Raw genomic sequence first — 21,312 nt, 5'->3', positions numbered from 1 at the left:
CTCTGTTAAAGTGTTCCATTGAAATGCTAAAAGCTCGGATTCGATAAGAATTGAGAGATCTTCACCCATATGAGTGCTTTTAAGAGCCTGGATTTAGCTTTGCAGCTACTGGTAATGATAACAGGATTTAAATTCCCCTCTGACTAGTATTACAAACATTAGCTACATCCACTCAACAAAGGAGTAGGGGGGAAAAATTCATCCTCCTGTAAATAAGATGCTTACCAGCTTTTCCGCATAGAATTGTGCATAATGCTGCTTAAGAATTGCCGCTGAGCAATTCCTTCTGGCTTCTTCATTGGAAGGAAAATTTCAAAACCTGGAAATCCTGGAGGAAGGTTTGATATTAAGTCAGTTCCCCACAAAGCAAGTTTAGACAGTTATAAAGTCTGGCTTTGACACATTGTGGTCTATCTGGCCTTTAGGTAAGGGTGAACTTTCAGATAAGATAAAATAACTTGTGAAATAGAAGCTGTCAGTTTGTTAAACGTTGGAGAAACTTATTTTTATTTCTTTGCTGCCTGACTCCCAGTGACTCTGAGCAGCATCAGTCATCCTTGCCAAAGACCCCAGTGGGGTGGAGGACATTTGAATTTCGGGGGGGAAATTCATTCCAGAAGTATAAGGTATGGAGTGGTACCCTGTTTTCCCCAAAATAAGACATCTTCTTAAAAAAATTTCTTTAAAAAAAAAAGACATCCCCTGATAATAAGCCTAATTGGGCTCGTGAGTGCATGGCAATAAAGCCAATAACTTATTTCAGGGATTTTAAAAAAAGACGGTATTATTTTTGGGGAAACATGGTATAAGAAATAATAATTCAAATAACTTTAACAATGAGAGCTGAAGAAGCTTCTTGGATGAAAAGTGAAACATCTTCAAAGAAAAAAAATCAAAGTCCAGTTACTTCTTGAAAAACCTCCTTTGGGACAACTATAACCTGGATGACTGAGAATCTGCGGCCTTCTGCCACACGAATCCCAGCAATCGGTTAGGTCCCACAGAGTGGGCCTTCTCCGGGTCCCGTCAACAAAACAATGTCGTTTGGCGGGGCCCAGGGGAAGGGCCTTCCCTGTGGCGGCCCCGGCCCTCTGGAACCAATTCCCCCCCCGGAGATTAGAATTGCCCCCAGCCTCCTTGCCTTTCGTAAGCTCCTCAAAACCCATCTCTGCCGTCAGGCATGGGGGAACTGAGATATTCTTTCCCCCTAGGCCTTTACAATTCATGCATGGCATGTTTGTATGTTTGTATGTTTGGTTTTACAATAAGGGTTTTTTAGTTGTTTTAGTATTGGATTTACATGCTGTTTTTTGTTACTGTTGTTAGCCGCCCCGAGTCTACGGAGAGGGGCGGCATACAAATCCAATAAATAAATAAACAAAATAAATAAAAATCTGCATAGATAACTCTAACAATTATAGTCCTTGAAATAGAATTAGAAGCTTTGCAACTAATCATGTTATCCTGCAGTAAGTAGCTAAGTATATTGTCCTAGGATAGCTTGACAGCTGTGGAGGATACTGCTGCCCTGGGAAATGGCACAGCTACTTTAAGGAATGGCATTCAGCTGCCACTTTTGTGTCACTGCATTCTCCAAAGCAGCTTTTGACTTTGAATCCAAAGTGCTACAAAAAACAAGAGATGAAAAATCAGAAATTTTTGGACATAGGAAACGGGTGGGTATATGTAAATCTTAATGTTCTGGACTGGAGCATGTGACAATGACATCTCCTCTCAGCCATGCCGTTCAGGAGGAAAGTTCATTGCTTTCCAGAAATGGCATTGATTATTTATAGGTTTCTGGATCCGGTTCAAAGTACTTTTGAAATACCTATGAAAGCTGCACGATTTTGTCTCCTGTATACTTGTAGGACCACATTCCCCAGAAATACTGTATTCCATTCTTCTTAATGTAAGCTTCTTGAGAAGGTGATGCTAAGGGTCCCCATTCCATATTAGCTGGGGGCAGTAGTGAGTTGCTACTAGTTCGCTCCAGTTTGGGCGAATCTGTAGCGTCAGCGGGAGGCTCCGCCCACCCACCCATCATCACAGACGGTCTGCACATGTGCAGAAGGGCTCTGCACATGCGTTCACAGTTCTGAAACGGTAGTGAAAGTGAACTTACTACTGGCTGGGAGCAGAGCCAACCTTTATCAGTGGCAGTTCCCATGTTAGGGAACAGCCTGTCTATTGATTGATTGATTGATTGATTGATTGATTGTTAGAGTTGGAAGGGACAATGCGGGTCATCAAGTCCAACCCTCTGCCTAAGCAGGAACCCTATAGCATCCCAGCCAAATGGCAGTCCAACTTCCTCTTAAAAATGTCCACAGTATTGGAGTTCACAATGTTCCACTGGTTGATCATTCTGACCGTCAGGAAGTTCTTCCTTATTTCCAGGTTGAATCTCTCTTTGGTCAGCTTCAGCCGTTGTTCCTTGTCCGGCCCTCCGGTGCCCTGGAGAATAAAGTGATCCCCTCCTCTCTGTGGCAACCCCTCGTATACCTGTAGACTGCTATCATGTCCGTTCTGGCCCTCCTTTTCTCTAGGCTACCCATGCCCAGTTCCCCCAGTATCTCTTCGTAAGTCTTGGTTTCTAGACCCCTGATCATTTTGGTTGCTCTTTTCTGCACCTTCTCCAGAGTTTCAATGTCTTTTTTGAAGTGTGGTGACCAGAACTGAACACAGTACTCCAGGTGTGGTCTGACTAGGGCGTAGTAGAGTGGTATTAATACTTCCCTGGTCTTGGAGTGTATTCCCCTGTTGATGCAGCTTAGGATTGTGTTGGCTTTTTTGGCTGCTGCTGCACATTGTTGGCTCATGTTTAGTTGATTATCCACCAAGACTCCGAGGTCTCTTTCGCCGTCGCTACTGCTGAGAGGGGTTTCTCCCAGGCTGTATGTGTGTCCAGGTTTTTTTTTACCCAGGTGAAGGACTTTGCTCTTAAAATATGTGAGGTTCTAGATCTTTCATCCTTTTAGATATTATTTTGAGGATCATTTCAGTACAGATGATGGTTGGGCTCCCTTTTTCAACCTGATACATTTTTGAGATTGTGGATTAATTGCTGTATAGGTTTTATATTGTACTAAACTGTATTAACAATTTAGTTTCAGCTTGGCATGGAAAAGTACAGTATAAAACTTATAAAGCAATTAATCCACAATCTCAAAAATGTATCAGGTTGAAAAAAGAAGCCCAACCATCATCTGTACTGCAATGATCTTCAAAATACTGTCTAAAAGGATGAAAGATCTGGAACCTTACATATTTTAAGAGACAGGCTGTTCCATAACATGAGATTTGTAGATGATATTTTGTTAGCTGAGAGTATAAAGAAGACAGACAGAAGCTCATTTATAAAGTAAAAATGAATTTTTTTTTAAAAAAAGTGTGTTAATGCCATTCAGAAACCACCAGAAGAGCAAGAACCAGAACTTTATCTCTTTCCTTATCTTTATTTACCTGAAGTGTAAAAGAGGAAGAGGAGGAAGAGGAGTTTAGACATATTATCTGCTGGAGAAATATAACAAAATAATAAATATTAAATGTTGAAAACTATTTCAACTAAAATGAGTTCATATTAAAGGATCTGGGTGGACAAATATATTGAACCTCCTAAATCAGTGATGGTGAACCTATGGCACGCGTACCACAGGTGGCATGTGGAGTCATACCTGAGGGCACGAAGGTGTTGCCCTTGGTCAGCTCCAGCGTGCATGCACATGCTGGCCAGTTCGTTTTGCACAGGAAATCGAACAAATTATTTTGGTTCAGACCAGACAGTGCAAGCTAAATTCATTGGGAGGATGAGTCCTGTAACCACAAAATGCAGATTTGCTGCAGGAGTCTAGAAATATGTGTGTTTGTGCATTAGAGGTGGAATTGCTCCAGGCTTTTCAGGGTTGAACTCTTCCCTACCTAACAAATTGGGAATGTAGCAATTTTTCAGTTTTAGTATCTCTGCAAAGTTATGTTCTGTAGCATGGGCTGAAGGTTCTAGTCTATTTTTTTTAAAGGATAAGAAGGGTGAAACACGTCTCTTAACGGTTTAACTTGCATTGGCTTTGCCCTATTCCCTCTTCTCATTAAAGGTGCGTAAATTGTTTTTGAAGCAAGGGTGTGTTTTGATTTCTGCCTACTGTGAAATTTGAGAACTCCTGGGTATTTAGAGAGTTGACAGGAGGAGCTCAGAGCAGCAGACAGAGCTACAACGGGGGAATTAAGCGCCACTTCTTTCACTTGAGGCTTTAATCCTCTGCAAGGGGGGAAATGCAGGTTCTTGGATTTCTAAATTGTGCAAGTAATGGTACGTATTCATATTTCTTGGATGACTGAGGAGTTGTCAAGTAATTTGGGGGAAAGATGACCAGCTGATTGTGGGGAAATCTCTGATGAAAATGAAAGTTCTGTTTGTTTTTCAAACTTCTGGTTTTTCTAAGTTGCAGCGAAAGCTTTTGAATAACAGGGAAGTGGCAGCATTAAGACTTGGCCTGAAGTTTCCCCACATTCCATGTTTTGTCCCAGAATCGTTTCTTTCATCAATGTTTAATTGATTTTCAAACTGGAATAATTCAATAATAATTCAAACTGTAAATGTACACTACGTTATTAGGTTTACAATACCTGAATACCAGATTCATGGTACCGATGAACTCTCTTATATCTGTATAAGTAAGTGCCTGGAGATTGCTATATAAAGAGAACTTTATTCCTCTCATTTTTAAAGCAATATTTTAGGCAAGGTGTGCTTTTGCGGTTCCGTCCAATGCTTGTGGAACAGAACTGGAGAGGAAATAAGGAGCTAACTTATTCCTGATTTTTTTTTTCATAGCCTATATTTGTAACAGCAACTGATGTGTCTATTCCTGTCTGCTAATTGTTAGAAGTACAGTATACTTTTCAAAATATTGTTTAGAATGTCAACAACGTTTGTCTAATCAGTTCAACTGCAGCCCCCTTCCACCCATATCATTGCAGTCTGTTCTTTTCCCTTCCTCCTTTTAGCTGCTGCCATGCATGCTTCCCCACACCCACTCACTGCCCAAATAGACTTGTTATAGTCTGGATGAGGAGCACCGAAAAATAGCCGCAAAACAGTTGTAAACAGAACAACTTGCAAACCTTTGTATCTCCCTAAATACATTTTCTTCCTTTGCAAAGTATTTCTCACACCTTGGAATATTGTTTTAAAACAATTTGCAAATTGATCTATTTGGCTTGCCATCATCTGTAACCGAATTATTATATCCAACCAATATGGTAGCTTAAGGCTGTTTTTTATTGGGCAGAAGGGGAAGTTCTCCGGAACCGCCTGCTACTGCATGAATCCCAGCGGCCGATAAGGTCCCACAGAGTTGGCCTTCTCCGGGTCCCGTCGACTGAACAATGTCGTCTGGCGGGCCCCAGGGGAAGAGCCTTCTCTGTGGCGGCCCCGGCCCTCTGGAATCAACTCCCCCCGGAGATTAGAACTGCTCCCACCCTCCTTGTCTTCCGTAAACTACTTAAGAGCCACCTATATCGCCAGGCATGGGGGATTTGAGACACCTTTCCCCCAGGCTTATTATAATTTATGTTTGGTGTGTATGTGCTGTTTGGTTTTTAATTATGATAGGGTTTTTAGTTTTTTAATATTAGATTTGTGCCATTATAATATTGTTTTTATCGTTGTTGTGAGCTGCCCCGAGTCTTCCGAGAGAGGCGGCATACAAATCTAATTAATAATAATAATAATAATAATAATAATAATAATAATAATAATTATTATTATTATTATTATTATTATTATTATTATTATTATTATTAAGTTTTAAGAGGAAATAGTGCCACATCCAGATGATGTCAGTTGAGCTGAAACCTTTGAAGGACGGATTGTTTACCCGGTACCTGTGCTTTAGAGTATATATAATCTTGTTTTGCATTACTACAGTCACTTCTTGGGCCGAGACTGTAAAATACTGAGATTCGGTTGTGACTGATTAGCAGATGTTGAAATGTGTGTGAGCATGTTTGTGGTCTAATTGTCTCGTGAATGTTTCTGCAAAGAGTTTTTTCCCTTGCTAAAAAGCAATCACTGGCAGCTCAAGGTGATAATTGCTACCTTCTTAATTGTACTGCATTTGGACGGTTCATCTAAACGGAATAAAATTATTGGGATGTTATAAGAAGTTTATTTTCAACATAGCAATTTCCTTCTAGTTGACGTCTGAAATCGTGTCAAAAACACTGAAAAATGATGATTCCTTTGGGAATTAAAACTCTGGGGAGGAATTTCTACCTACATATTCGTAATAATATTATTTCTATAAATATTTGATTCATTTTGTGTGTGTAAGCCATCTTTTGGTGGAAGAAATAGAAATTATATAATTAAATTACTCATATATGTTTGTTCTATTTGTAAGATATTAACTTCAGTTTAAAGAACCATATTTTATTTATTTATTTATTTTATTTATTTATTAATTCATTTGTCCAATACACAAGTGTATATAGGAAGAAAATAGACATGTGATAATATAAAAGGGTGAAAGTGGGCTTAGAGGAGAGGATATATGAAAGGAAGAGAATATATAAGATAGGTGAAAGAAAGGAAAGACAATTGGACAGGGGACGAAAGGCACACCAGTGCACTTATGTACGCCCCTTACTGGCCTCTTAGGAATCTGGAGAGGTCAATCGTGGAGAGTCTAAGGGAGAAGTGTTGGGGGTTAGGGGTTGACACAATTGAGTCCGGTAATGAGTTCCACGCTTCCATAACTCGATTGTTGAAATCATATTTTTTACACTCAAGTTTGGCGTGGTTCGTATTGAGTTTGAATTTGTTGCGTGCTCTTGTGTTGTTGCGGTTGAAGCTGAAGCATTGATGCAATAGATGTCCCCAAATAATAAAGCCAAAGAGAAAATAGACACATGATTGGTCAAAATCAGTGGGATAGTTGTACCATTACCCATCTAGTTCAAAAATTATATAAAGAACTATTTAAAAGTTTGCATGAAGGAATGATTCGCTATAGAATATTGTTATCAAATAAAATGGACTGACTCATTACTAATGCTTACTCATAGTCAGACGTTTTTCAAATCTATTTTAACTTTTTGTTTCCCTTTGCTATTTAATTCTTTTCAACATTTATTGCAGAAGATCTTAAGTGTGCATTTAATATCCTAATTCAAAAGCATTATCAATTTTTTTATTTATTTTAAAATAGGTATTTGCCCTCCCAATAGCAGAATCTTAACAACTATCATGAATTGTAGCATCTTATCACATCCGACTGCAACTGTTCTGTATAATTGTGGATTTGATTGGTTAATTCTTTTTTGATTTGTTATGGTTTTGTAAAATGTTCTTATTACTAATTATTTGACTTGTTTATTGTATGTACTGTTTTCATTGTAAGCCGCCCTGAGTCCAACTGGGATTGGGTGGCACAGAAGTCAAATAAATTAAATTAAATTACATTAACTACAATTTAATATATAACAGAGGAATATTAATTGTATAACTATTAAGGGAATATTTAATTTTTGAGATAATTTTTCTTATTGTAGAACTGTACTATTTATGTAATAAAATGATCCTATTAAATCTCAAATCAAAAGCTCAAACTATAATGTTAGCGGATTTAGATAACTTGTTTGTTTTAAGATTTAAAGATGTGAGACCACAAAGCAGAAGATTTTGAATTATTTTTTAATAATTGGATTTGTATTTTGTGTTCCTGTTGTGAGCTGCTCCGAGTCTTCGGAGAGGGGCGGAATATAAATCTAATTAATAAATAATGTTTTCATGCTCTCTTTTAAGTCAGATTTGAAATGGGACTTCCTTTAGTCTAAATTATTATTATTATTATTATTATTATTATTATTATTATTATTATTATTATTTATTGGATTTGTATGCCGCCCGTCTCCGGAGACTCGGGGTGGCTAACAACAATAATAAAACAGTATACAAAATAATCCAATACTAAAAACTATTAAAAACCCATTAATATAAAAAACCAAACACACATACAGACATACCATGCATAAAATTGTGAAGGCCTAGGGGGAAAGAATATCTCAGTTCCCCCATGCCTGACGACAGAGGTGAGTTTTAAGTAGCTTACGAAAGGCAAGGAGGGTGGGGGCAATTCTAATCTCTGGGGGGAGTTGGTTCCAGAGGGCCAGGGCCACCACAGAGAAGACTCTTCCCCTGGGTCCCGCCAAGCGGCATTGTTTAGTTGACGGGACCGGGAGAAGACCCACTCTGTGGGACCTAACTGGTCGCTGGGATTCGTGCAGCAGAAGGCGGTCCCTGAGATAAATAGAACTGATTATATAAAACCAATATTTATTAAGAAAACTAGATATCAGCAGTGCCTCAGATGGAAGGTCCATACAGAGAGCGATAAGGACAGCTGAGAAGATTATAGGAACCTCGCTTCCCATTATTCAGGATACTGCTTAAAAGCGCTATGTGCTTAGAGCTTGAAGTATTGTTAGAGACCCCACACCCACTTCATGGCCTGTTTCTGTTGCTTATCTCTGGGAGGAAATTTTGAAGTACCTATAGCAGGACTACTATAGTAGATACTGTAACAGCTTTGTTCCCTATGCCATCCACCTTGTAAATTTGCAGGATTCCCGCATCCCGCCAAGTATATGTATACATTCAAAATAGCCTGTGATGTGAATGCAATAGAATGCATGTGGATATGGGTATATGCATAGTGGTTATCGCTTGAAAGCTGAATGCATGAAATTTCATTTTAATGTATGCTGATTAGTATACATTTAAAGTTACAACAAAGTTCTATTCTATTCTACTCTACTCTACTCTACTCTACTCTACTCTACTCTACTCTACTCTTCTTCATTCTTATAATTTAGGGCCACTGCGGGTTCACCAACACAAATACAGCCTCTGTAGATTCTTGCTAGAATGTGAATGAACTATATTTTAATGTGCTTGTTGGCACCAGTCCAGATGTGCAAATGTTAGCTATGTATTGCGAGTCTACGGAGAGGGGCGGCATACAAATCTAATAAATAATAATAATAGTATGTGTAGATTTGAAAATGTGGCTAGATGAACTGAAGACCGTTGAAGACAAATTCTTTATGAATTTCCCATTCCGCATTGTTGAGAAATTGCTGAATAACTTAATGATGTCAGATAAGTGCATATTTACTAAGAAATATCTCCAGAGGAGGTATTTTACTATACATTAAAAATAAAAGTTCCTGAATCAAAATTGCTTAAGTAAATGGATCTGAATTCATACATGCTAAAATGGCCTTGGAGGAAACAATATGTTCACTGCTTTCTGGAAAATGCCTCAGAGCTTTCAATTATAAACCTTAGTATATTTCGCAAAGAATAAAACAAGCACCCCTAAAATTCAGTAATTTTATAATATCTGCCAAGAGAGGAGAGCAGAATGATAGAAGCAGTGTCCTACATATTATATAGTGCAAGCTCCTTCCACTTTCTTTGTGCACTGTGGCATTGCACGCAACATAAAGGACAGAACTGTTGTCATTTTGATGCGTGTTGACACCCCAATGCTGTTACCTTCCACCATGGGAAAATAGTTTTCTGACCTTTTACTATTTCTCTACTCAAAATTACATTCGTGCTCACTATTGGGCAGCCAGTATGTTTTATAAATAAATTTATACATCAATAGATTAATGTTTTTTTCAACTAAAATTTGAATACATAGTCAGTGAAGCAGTGGAAGTGATGTGCCGGTGTCTGGAGGCTGTTGGGGTCTGGATGGGTGTCAACAGACTCAAACTCAACCCTGATAAGACGGAGTGGCTGTGGGTTTTGCCTCCCAAGGACAATTCCATCTGTCCATCCATTACCCTGGGGGGGGGGGAATTACTAACCCCCTCAGAGAGGGTTCGCAACTTGGGCGTCCTCCTCGATCCACAGCTCACATTAGAGAAACAACTTTCAGCTGTGGCGAGGGGGGCATTTGCCCAGGTTTGCCTGGTGCACCAGTTGCGGCCCTATCTGGATCGGGAGTCACTGCTCACAGTCACTCATGCCCTCATCACCTCGAGGCTCGACTATTGCAATGCTCTCTACATGGGGCTACCTTTGAAAAGTGTTCGGAAGCTTCAGATCGTGCAGAATGCAGCTGCGAGAGCAATCATGGGTTCCCCTAAATATGCTCATGTTACACCAACACTCCGCAGTCTGCATTGATTGCCGATCAGTTTCCAGTCACAATTCAAAGTGTTGGTTATGACCTATAAAGCCCTTCATGGCACCGGACCAGAATATCTCCGGGTCCGCCTCCTGCCGCACGAATCCCAGCGACCAGTTAGGTCCCACAGAGTTGGCCTTCTCCGTGTCCCGTCAACTAAACAATGTCGTTTGGCGGGGCCCAGGGGAAGAGCCTGTGGCGGCCCTCTGTGGCGGCCCTGGCCCTCTGGAACCAACTCCCCCCAGAGATTAGAATAGCCCCCACCTTTCTTGCCTTTCGTAAGCTCCTTAAAACCCACCTCTGTCGTCAGGCATGGGGGAACTGAGATATTCTTTCCCCCTAGGCTCCTACAATTTATGTATGGTATGTTTGTATGTATGATTGTTTTTTAAAATAAGGGTTTTTAGCTGTTTTAGTATTGGATTGTCGCATGTTGTTTTTACCACTGTTGTGGTATGTGGTGTCGCATGTTGTTGTTACCACTGAGTCTACGGAGAGGGGCGGCATACAAATCCAATCAATCAATCAATCAATCAATAAATAAATAAATAAATAAATAAATAAATAATATTGTCTTCAATTCTAGTGCTTGTTTCTCCCTTGAAGCCTGTTTCTCCTTTTTAAAAATCGCTGCAGTTTGATTTCATTGCTTTTGTTGCATTTGTTGTGGAGTAAAAAAAAATATTCTGGATGGTGGATATCTAGAAAAAAGGAACTATTTATAAAATTGTACTACAATTAGGGCAACTTATTTCATTCTATTTGTATTCAGGACTTTCAACCCCAAATCAGTTTTGTTTTGCTTTTCAGTTTTTGTAAGCAGTTGTTTCTGAGAAAAAATCGTAGGTTTCTGTGATAAGTCAACATCAATATTTTAAAGCCCTAAAATAAACTTGCTTTGAGGGAGGATTTACAGATTCAGACAGATATGGAGAGAAGTCTTTTCTTGAAGGGGAATTTGTTCGTTATTTGTGTCAGCTGATTGCTCTCTGATCACAATTTGTTAGCCTCAAGTTCACAACAGAATGGAATAACAGTTGCTTTTTCAAATCTTCTTTATAAGGAATGTTGCTCTCATATTCAGAAAAAAAGGAGCTAGTTGGTTCTAAAAATCTAGTCATTCCAGTCTTCTGTTTAAGTTCATTGCTGCATTGTGTCCTAGCAGGCATTTGCAGCCTGATAGCATATTCACAGATTATGTCAGAACAAATTATCCAAATGTACATAAAAATCTGTATAATTGCCCGCTTTGTACCATTTGGGAAGCAATTTAAATGAGTTAAGGAAAATTTCAATCTATGAATAATTCATAATTAATCTACCATTAATATTATAACTCATCCGCTTCTCCCAGCTTTCATCAGGAAAGTGGGGGTTTTGCAGCATTTTTTCTGAAAATTGATTCATTTTGAGCTTTTGGCATAAGTCCACGGCTTTGGCAGGCTTAACTATTTGGCTATATATTTACTTGTTGGTAGTAAGGCTACTCCACGTTATGCAGCACAATCATATCAGCAAATAGATTGCACACTTATCTCTCTAGGAAAGAAGCAGGGAGTTTTTTATGCTGCTTGTTTCCCACAACACCAGACAGATTCTGTGCAGGCGTGAACTTGCTGCCTCCGGGTTGCGTCATGTTATGACTAGATGAGATAGAAGAGTTTACATAACATATATATGTGTGCATGATAGTTTCAGAAAAGTCAGGGACATTGATAATTTTTATATTACAGACTTTCTTTGTTCCTTTCATTTCAGTTCTGTGTTTCTGTAATAGATGAAATTGTATGAGGGCTAAATGTTGTTAGCAGCCCCGAGTCTGCGGAGAGGGGCGGCATACAAATCCAATAAATAATAATAATAAAGACTGTGCAAGGTTTTCTGTATTTATCAACTCATCCAAACAGGATAATTTTTGAAAACTGGTTTATATTCTTTAGGAGTCAATTTCTTGTAGAATAATTGCTTGTTTTCTTCTTTGATGAGCACTATCCTAATATATTTAAATGAGAGAAGGATTTCTAATCTTTGGTATGGATGTATAATCCCAAGTATGCTAGGCCTTTAAATTTCTATTTGATCAGGGGAAACCAATTGGCAAAAAGAAGCGATGGACTTTGATTTGGCTTTTATTTATTACTTTTAGAGTATATGCATGCCACTTATAACAGTCTACAATGGCGTGTAGAAATAGAGTTTTAAAAAATTACAATTTAAACAAAATTTAAAATATTGCAGAAAAATAAAACATTACAAAATAATAAATATTAAATGTTGAAAACTATTTCAACTAAAATGAGTTCATACTAAAGGATCTGGGTGGACAAATATATTGAACCTCCTAAATCAGTGATGGTGAACCTATGGCACGCGTGCCACAGGTGGCATGTGGAGTCATACCTGAGGGCACGCAGGTGTTGCCCTTGGTCAGCTCCAGCGTGCATGCGCATGCTGGCCAGCTGATTTCAGCATTTGGGGGCGTTTTTGCTCTCCCCATGGTGAAAACCAGTCAATGAGCCAACTGGAAGTTCACTTGTGTACTCACCCTAAGGTTCCTTTGCACTGTCAGATGTCTTCAGGAACAACTTCTGCTTTGGATAGTTGCAGCCAAACCTCTCACATTTTGGCCCATTCCTTTACTGCTGGAAAGGCTTTCCTGAAGGACTGTGTAGTGGATAACAGAGCTCTGGATTGATCCGGATCTCTGTTATCCACTACATAGGAAAGCCTTCCTGGCTGCAGGAGAAATGGGCTAAAATGCACAAGGCCTAGTTGCAACTATCTGAAGGTAAGTAGTAGGGCAGCTCCAGTACCGTTTCATTTCTGAACTTCCAGTTGGTCGGGAGGCTTTCCTGAACCCTGGAGAGAGCGAAAAAGAGTTCAATGGGTGTACTGGAATTCCAGAGGTTTCAATGAGGCCTGTGTGCATATGCAGGGGGGGGAGCTGGGGGGGAGCTGGGGTGGGTTGTGCGCCTGCACAGGGAGTTGCATGGGGTGGGTGCATGTGCAGGTGAGTGCACCCTTTTGGCACACGATCCAAAAAAGGTTCGCCATCACTGTCCTAAACTATCAAAAAAGGGGAGCTTTTTTCAGTCTCAGAGCAATGTGTTTTCACAAAGGGGCCCTTCTGCAGAAAAAAAATAGAATTAATTTGAATGACAAATGTATCCATGATGGATCATGACTACAACTGCAGAGTAAGTAATAGGAAGTTAGAGGTCTTGGAAGTAAATTGGTCCTAACCATGTAAGATTACTTTTGGCATTCTAATGGTGTATATATAAGGCTTAGGAGATAACCAGGGAAGCTGTTTGAACATGGAGGCTCTGAGGACCTTTGGAAGAGACCACATTCCAGCTGTGTTGTTGCCTTCTGTCCTAGTTGCAATTTCTAAACTGCCTTGTGTACGGTCCATTACAATAATCAACCTTGAGGTGAGTAACTAGTGAGTCACTGAATCGTGTTGTCTGTCTTCTAAATAAGCATGTAGTAGTAGTAGTAGTAGTAGTAGTAGTAGTAATAATAATAATAATAATAATAATAATAATATTTTATTATTATTATTATTATTATTATTATTATTTATTTATTTATTTATTATTATTATTTATTTATTAGATTTGTATGCCGCCCCTCTCCGTAGACTCGGGGCGGCGCACAACAATAATAACACAATATATAACAAATCTAATAATTAAAAATCACTAAAAACCCCTTATTAAAAGAAAACATACACACAAACATACCATGCATAAACTGTATAGGCCTGGGGGAGATGTCTCCATTCCCCAAATTTGGCTTATCAGTTGCAGCCATTAGAAGGTTTTCCTTGCCATTTAGGTTTGCTTGCTTGTTTGAATGCCACCCATCTTATCACGATCATGTTTCATTATTGTCCAGCATTGGTGCTGGATTCAGGAGGAATACAAATGTGCAACCCCGATTCTTCAGCAGGAGTCTAATCTGGTTTCAGAGATGGCATTCCTCCATCCATTCTCGAGCTCTAGGATACAGTGACAGACAGGCCCTAAGAAAACACAGGAGGAAGAGCCTTTGCAAAAGAGATACACTAGCTCAAGGAGAGTGGGAAAACGTGAGAAAGAGGCCTAGATTAATGTTACTTTAATTACACCTGGGATATGTTGAGCTGGAGCATTCCTTTGGCAGAGATGGTTTCAAGGCTCTGTTACTTTTACCGTATTAGCAAGAAAGCAAATTACTTTTGCTTCTTATTTTATTTATTTATTTATTTATTCAATTTTTATGCCGCCCTTCTCCTTAGACTCAGGGCGGCTTACAACATGTTAGCAATAACACTTTTTAACAGAGCTAGGCTATTGCCCCCACAATCCGGGTCCTCATTTTACCCACCTCGGAAGGATGGAAGGCTGAGTCAACCTTGAGCCGGTGATGAGATTTGAACCGCTGACCTTCAGATCTACAAGTCAGCTTCAGTGGCCTGCAGTACAGCACTCTACCTGCTGCGCCACCCCGGCTCATAAATTCACCAACCTCACAGGGATGGCCATCAATCTTGAAAATCTGTCAAAACAGTTTTCATGCACAATTCTTACCTAGTGCAATGAAGGTAGAATTGCTTTGAGTTGAGCTTCTCTCATCCCCTGGGCTAAAGTCTCTCTTTTGAAACAACCTCATTTCCTCTTCTGTTTTCTCTGTTAGACAATCCATCCCAGGTTCATCCCAGAGTCTTCGGAGAGGGGTGGCATACAAATCTAATAAATTATTATTATTATTATTATTATTATTATGAATAACAATAGCAATAGCATTTAGACTTACAGCTTCACAGTGCTTTACATCCCTCTCTAAGCGGTTGACAGAGAGGAAGCATATTGCCCCCAACAATCTGGGTCCTCATTTTACTGACCTTGGAATGTCAGGCATATGGATGATACCTAGTTTCAACCCTGAGAATGATCATTTCCAGACCATTAATCAAAATGGCAGAGACTCTAAACACAAACTGAGAAGAATCCATCTAGTTGGTTTCAGCTAAGAGTTTGGAATTGCAGTGCTAACATCTTCTGGATACAGAATCTTGGCTCCTGGCTGATACTGAGTAATCAGCTGGATTCAAGCATGGTTTCTTAAACTAGGTCCTTCCTACCACTTTTCAAAAGCAGGAAAGTCAGCCTATAAAAAGGAAGTATTTATATTCTCCAATGGGCTGAAGAGAATGCAAGGAATGGGTTGACTGTCTTGCTGCTCATTAGACTGAGCCTATCAGATTTCTGTGGTCATGCCTCCCTTTTCTGAGTCTCCCCAGTTTTGACTCAGTCTTTTACTCAGATAGATGTTTCCAAATTAGATCCAACCTTCAAATTTATACAGAGCAAAATAGCTTTCCTGCCTTGGATTCTCTATTCAACTAATAGGAGGAATTCAACCCCTTGAAGCGTTCGCAAAAGACGTGAACAGAGTATCTGGCTTCCTGGTCTGACCAGCATAGTCACCATTATCCAGTTCAAAGTGATAGAGCTGAGGTCCCTGTAAACTTCCCAAATCAACAGAGGGAACTAGAATTACTACCTGGTTTCCGGTGCAAACTCTGTAGCGGCAAAGGAATCAGCTGCAGCAGCAATGTTCCAATGTGGAATGAACGTGCCTTCTTTTATGGGCCAAATACACAATGGAGGATTCTGCAGCAACAGACATTATAGACTGGACAAATTCACTTCCGCTGAAGTGGCCTTAGGTAGACGAGTTCTCCAGAAGGTGCCCGGGGACTCTGGGACATACCCTTAGGACCAGGAGTAGACAAAGATGGCTCTTCTATGACATGTGGCCTTCAACTCCCAGAATTCCTGTGTTAGCATGATTAGCTCAGGAATTCTGGGAGTTGAAGTCCACAAGTCATAAAAGAGCCAACTTTGCCTACCCCTGCTTAGGACGATCCAGTTTTGATGCATTCCTTTCCTTGGATTCTTTTCAGCACATTGGAGAAGGGGTGTTGGTCTTACCTGATACACTTCTTCTTGATGTGCTGAGAGATAATCCAACCCCACCCTGGTGACCGTCTGGTCCAGAGTCCAGGAGGGGCCAAAATCAGAACAGAAATATGTCAAGTCAATCACTGTGCCTTTATCAGAACTGAGCAGATGTAGACAAGGGAGATGTGACCACAGAAGATTGACAGACTCAATCTCTCAGCGCACCAACAAGGAGTGTGCCTCTACCTAAGAACGCCTCTACTTACGAACTTTTCTAGATAATAACCGGGTGTTCAAATTTTTTTTGCCTTTTCTCAAGAATCATTTTCCACTTCCAAACCCGACCCTCCGAAACTGTAACCGGAAACGGTAGGGAGAAGTCTCCGTGGTGCCTCTCTAGGAATCTCCTGGGAGGAAACAGGGCCGGAAAAGGCAGGGAGAAGCCTCTGTGGGGCCTCTCTAGGAATCTTCTGGGAGGAAACAGGGCCGGAAAAAGCAATATTTGCTTTTATATTGATTCCTATGGGGAAAATGGCCTCTTCTTACAAACTTTTCTACTTAAGAACCTGGTCACAGAACAAATTAAGTTCGTAACTAGAGGTACCACTGTATCAGGTAAGACCAATGCCCCATCTCAGTAAATACTGGCAAGATGAATTATTTAGAAACTCTTACAACCCATTTATGAGAAGAGATCCCATATGTCCATAGTGATGTGATCTGATTGAAAATTCAGGTTTTTTTCCACTATGCTGATGTAAAGTTGAGTTTTCAGAATGTTTGAAGCTCATCTACTGTTGGGGGTTTTCTTTCCTTTTCTCTGTACTGTTTTCTCATCATCAGCTTTGGTTGACATAGCATGTGACAAGACACGAACGGATGTCATTATATGTTTGAATGTTTAACTGTGATGTCCTGCCATGGTTGCCTACTTTTTATAGCAGGATAAAATTGCAGTAACAATTTTGAAGAGGAGAGAACTTGGGAAACCAGTTTGAAATGATATGCCTATAAATATTTAAAAATAATGTTTACTGATTAAAATATTGAATCAGTTTTGATGTATTTAGAGCTGCTAGGAGAGATATTTGAACATTCTGATTGGAAGCAGCAATGGATTTATTAAGCAAGCAAGTAATATGACCATTTTTATGATCCATTTTAGGAATTTGCATCTAAATGTCATGTAAGTAGATACTGTAGATGAATCATGCCCATCTATCTACAATGTTTAAGGTTGCATTAAGCAATTGCATTGTTGGTTCCTGCATTTTAAGTAGGTCAAGTTTACACCCCTAACCAATGAAGATTAATATGAATTAGATAGTATTTTGATTGATGAAAAACAAGGGTTTGAAATTCTTCACAAGATTGAACAAGGGTATTGTTTTACATTTTTATACCTTCTCATTATAGGACTGCCAAGACATACTGATGTCTCAGATAAATGATGCTTCATGTCAATAAATAACATTGAGAAACTTCTCTGCTTTAAACTCCTTTATTCTTGCCTTTCAGTGGGACTTATTGCAAAAGACTGTGAGCTGCTTTGAAAGCCTTCCGTGGAAAAATGAGTTGTATTTTTTTAAAATAAATAATAATAATAAAAAAAAAATTTAAAAGGAAAAATGAGTTGTAGATCAGGGTATTCTTATAATCTACCCTTAAAAGTACATTAAAATGCAGTTTGGTGACATTGTAACCTGTTGTGTGGTGGTAGCATGTCTACTTATTTATAAGATAATGACATGGCAGTTTTTCTGATGCATTATTAGAAATATAGAATTGGATTGCTTAATGTTAACATTATAACTGTTCTCTGAAAATTGTGCACATTATTTCAATTCAATTCAATTTATTAGATTTGTATGCCGCCCCTCTCCGAAGACTCGGGGCGGCTCACAACAACGACAAAAACAATATTATAATGGCACAAATCTAAGATTAAAAAAACCCTATCATAATTAAAAAAACCCTATCATAATTAAAAAACCAAACAGCACATACATACCAAACATAAATTATAAGGAGCCTGGGGGAAAGATGTCTCAAATCCCCCATTATATAGACTATACTCTGTGTTCCCCAAAATAAGACATCTCCTGATAATAAGCCCAATCTGGCTTTTGAGTGTATGGCAAGGGCATATTTTAGGGTTCAAAAAAACATAAGACAGGTTCTTAGTTTCATGGAAACACAAAGATTACTAAGTTTGAGTAATTCTGATCAAAGTGACAATGCAGAAAACAGCACTGGGATTAATTTGGGGACCATTGTTTTATCCCATTTCCCAATATTTTGATGAGAGGAATTTTTATCTGAATTGAGAGTGTCCTGTTAAAAGTGTAGATTAAATAATTTGGTCCCATGGCTGTGATATCTGGAACTAACATATTAGCCATACACCGTGTTAAGGTACTATAATGATGGCTGAAGACTCAGCATGCTCTTAATTCTTTGTTCTCTTTATTTATTTTATTTATTTATTGGATTTGTATGCCGCCCCTCTCCGGAGACTCGGGGCGGCTAACAGCAACAATAAAACAGTGTACAATAGTAATCCAATACTAAAAACGATTAAAAACCCATTAATATAAAAACCAAACTTACATACATACCATGCATAGAATTGTAAAGGCCTAGGGGGAAAGAGGATCTCAATTCCCCCATGCCTGACGGCAGAGGTGGGTTTTAAGTAGCTTATGAAAGGCAAGGAGGGTGGGGGCAATTCTAATCTCTGGGGGGAGTTGGTTCCAGAGGGCCGGGGCCGCCACAGAGAAGGCTCTTCCCCTGGGTCCCACCAAGCGACATTTATTCGGTGAGGCTGTTGCATTTCAGTTTTAACATTTTGATCAGGTTTATGTATTTTGCTAGATGATAAGCCACAACTGACAGATCTAATAATTTGGGTTTCAGTATTACATTAAAGCAATAGTGCTTAATGTGATGTTTTGACGCCCGGACTATGTCTAAGGGCTTTATTTATTAAAAATATTTTCAAGTTCTTATAAAGTGTCAACAGCCATGACATTCTAGGATAGCTGAGATAATTTGATTTTCTTGAGTTAAAATTACATTTTTAAAAAAGATATGTGCCAATATGCCATTATCATATCACTTCAGGTCATAACTGCTGGAGATCAGTGATATTCTTTGCTGCCATTTTGAGGTATAAACCTTAAATTTGATGTGACACCATTTCAAAAATAAGAAGAAAACCCAGTCTCCACACTAGGGGGGTGGGAAAGACAGGCCTCCAAGATGTGTATTTTGCTTCACTGTCAACAAACAAACAAACAAACATGTTTATAACTCTCAAATTGTTACCTACCTCTGGATTAGAGTTTGAAGATTTTTTCTTTTTAAATTGAATTTATTTATTTATTTATTTATTTATTTATTTATTTATTTATTTATTTATTTATTTAATTTACTTACTTACTTACTTACTTACTTATTGGATTTGTATGTCGCCCCTCTCCGTGGACTCTGGGCGGCTAACAACAGTAATAAAAACAGCATGTAAAAATCCAATAATAAAACAGCTAAAAACCCTTGTTATAAAACCAATCACACATACAAACATACCATGCATAAATTGTAGAAGCCTAGGGGGAAAAGAATATCTTAGTTCCCCCATGCCTGACGGCAGAGGTGGGTTTTGAGGAGCTTACGAAAGGCAAGGAGGGTGTTCTAATCTCTGGGGGGAGTTGGTTCCAGAGGGCCGGGGCCGCCACAGAGAAGGCTCTTCCCCTGGGTCCCGCCAAACGACATTGTTTAGTTGATGGGACCCGGAGAAGGCCAACTCTGTGGGACCTAACTGGTCGCTGGGATTTGTGCGGCAGAATTGTCGGTACAGTTAAAAAAGTGCCAGTATACTTAACGGAATTATGAAATATTCTATTAAGCATTAGAAGGAAATTTGAATCCACCCTGGTCTTCCATAGAACATACAGGACAAATCGCTTGGAGCAGAGGGGTAGTTTATTTGACAACTGAAAACAGCATACAGTAGTTGAAGTTTGCAACAGAAGTTTACAATTCTCAAGTGTTTACCTTGGTGCATATGCACCAAGACAAATTCCTTGTATATCCACTCACACTTGGCCAATAAAGGATTCTATTTTATTATGCAATTTTCTTTGTGCCTTGTAGAAACACTGGGAGTTATTGGAAACTGTAATTAGCTGCCTGGCCAAAGGGGGCGCTTAGTGGTTAGGCACCCTGCAGAGTTATTGGGTGTTTTCCACTTGTGTCAATGGGCTTTATTAACCTTGAGACTGGAGGAGGCATTCAGAAGAAGGGGTGTGTTTATTTAAAGAACTGCTGACGACCACAATTAAGTCCCAATTTATTATTTTTGCTAGCAAGGCTGTTGTTAAGGGAGTTTTTATGCCATTTTATGACCTCTTTTGCCACAGTTGTTAAGTCACTCATTCAGTTGTTAAATGAACCTGGACTCCTCCATTGATTTTGTTTATTGGAAGCCAGCTGGAAAAGTTGCAAATGGTGACCACATGACCCCAGGACAGTACAACTCTCATAGCAGCCAGTCACCAAATGACCAAATTTTGAAATGCCCCATAGGAATGCTACAGTGGCTGGTCATAAGTGACCTTTTTTCAGTGCTGTTGTAAATGAATAGCTTTAAGTTGACAAATATCTCTAGTAGATGTACAGTGATCCCCCGAGTTTCGCGATCCCGATCATTGCGAAACGCTATATCGCGATTTTTCCACCCGATGACGTCACTCCCTTCCTTTCTCATCTTTCTTTCTCTCTCTCTTTCTCTATCTTGCTTCTTCCTCTCTCACACTCTCTTCCTCCCTCTCTCATCTCTTTCTTTCCTTCTCTCTCTTTCTCTATCTCTCCCCCTCTTGCTCTCGAGCGGCAAGCGAGCGGCCGGGCGAGCGGCAAGCGATCTTGGGGTTTCCCCTTTGCCTGGGCGGCGGGAAGACCCAGGGAAGGTTCCTTCGGCCGCCCACCAGCTGATCTGCTCGGCAGCCCGGCAGCAGCGAGGAGCCGAAGATGGGGTTTCCCTGTTGCCTGGGTAACGGGGAAACCCCATCTTCGGCTCCTCGCTGCTGCCGCGCTGCGGAACAGATCAGCTGTTGGGCGGCCGAAGGAACCTTCCCTGGGTCTTCCCGGGTCTTCCC

The 21,312-nt window shown here is 39.7% G+C and overlaps 1 protein-coding gene across 10 annotated transcripts in view; it reads left to right on the top strand.

The window, feature by feature from the left end:
- PTK2 (protein tyrosine kinase 2) overlaps positions 1 to 21,312 on the top strand; it is a 300,863-nt gene that overhangs the window by 36,710 nt on the left and 242,841 nt on the right. For 2 of the 10 annotated variants that reach the window (XM_070748357.1, XM_070748358.1), the window contains exon 1: positions 4,196 to 4,309. The exons of 6 other annotated variants lie outside the window; for them this stretch is intronic. In XM_070748357.1, the coding sequence (XP_070604458.1) occupies positions 4,273 to 4,309 (37 nt within the window). In that variant the 5' untranslated portion in view covers positions 4,196 to 4,272. Of the gene's footprint in view, positions 1 to 4,195; positions 4,310 to 21,312 lie in introns of those variants that run through there. 2 more of the 10 variants (XM_070748362.1, XM_070748356.1) reach the window with 1 other exon arrangement.

This window comes from Erythrolamprus reginae, chromosome 3, assembly GCF_031021105.1.
Source record: "Erythrolamprus reginae isolate rEryReg1 chromosome 3, rEryReg1.hap1, whole genome shotgun sequence".
Classification (NCBI taxonomy): Eukaryota; Metazoa; Chordata; class Lepidosauria; order Squamata; family Dipsadidae; genus Erythrolamprus; species Erythrolamprus reginae.
This window is presented reverse-complemented; position numbering and strand designations above follow the sequence as displayed.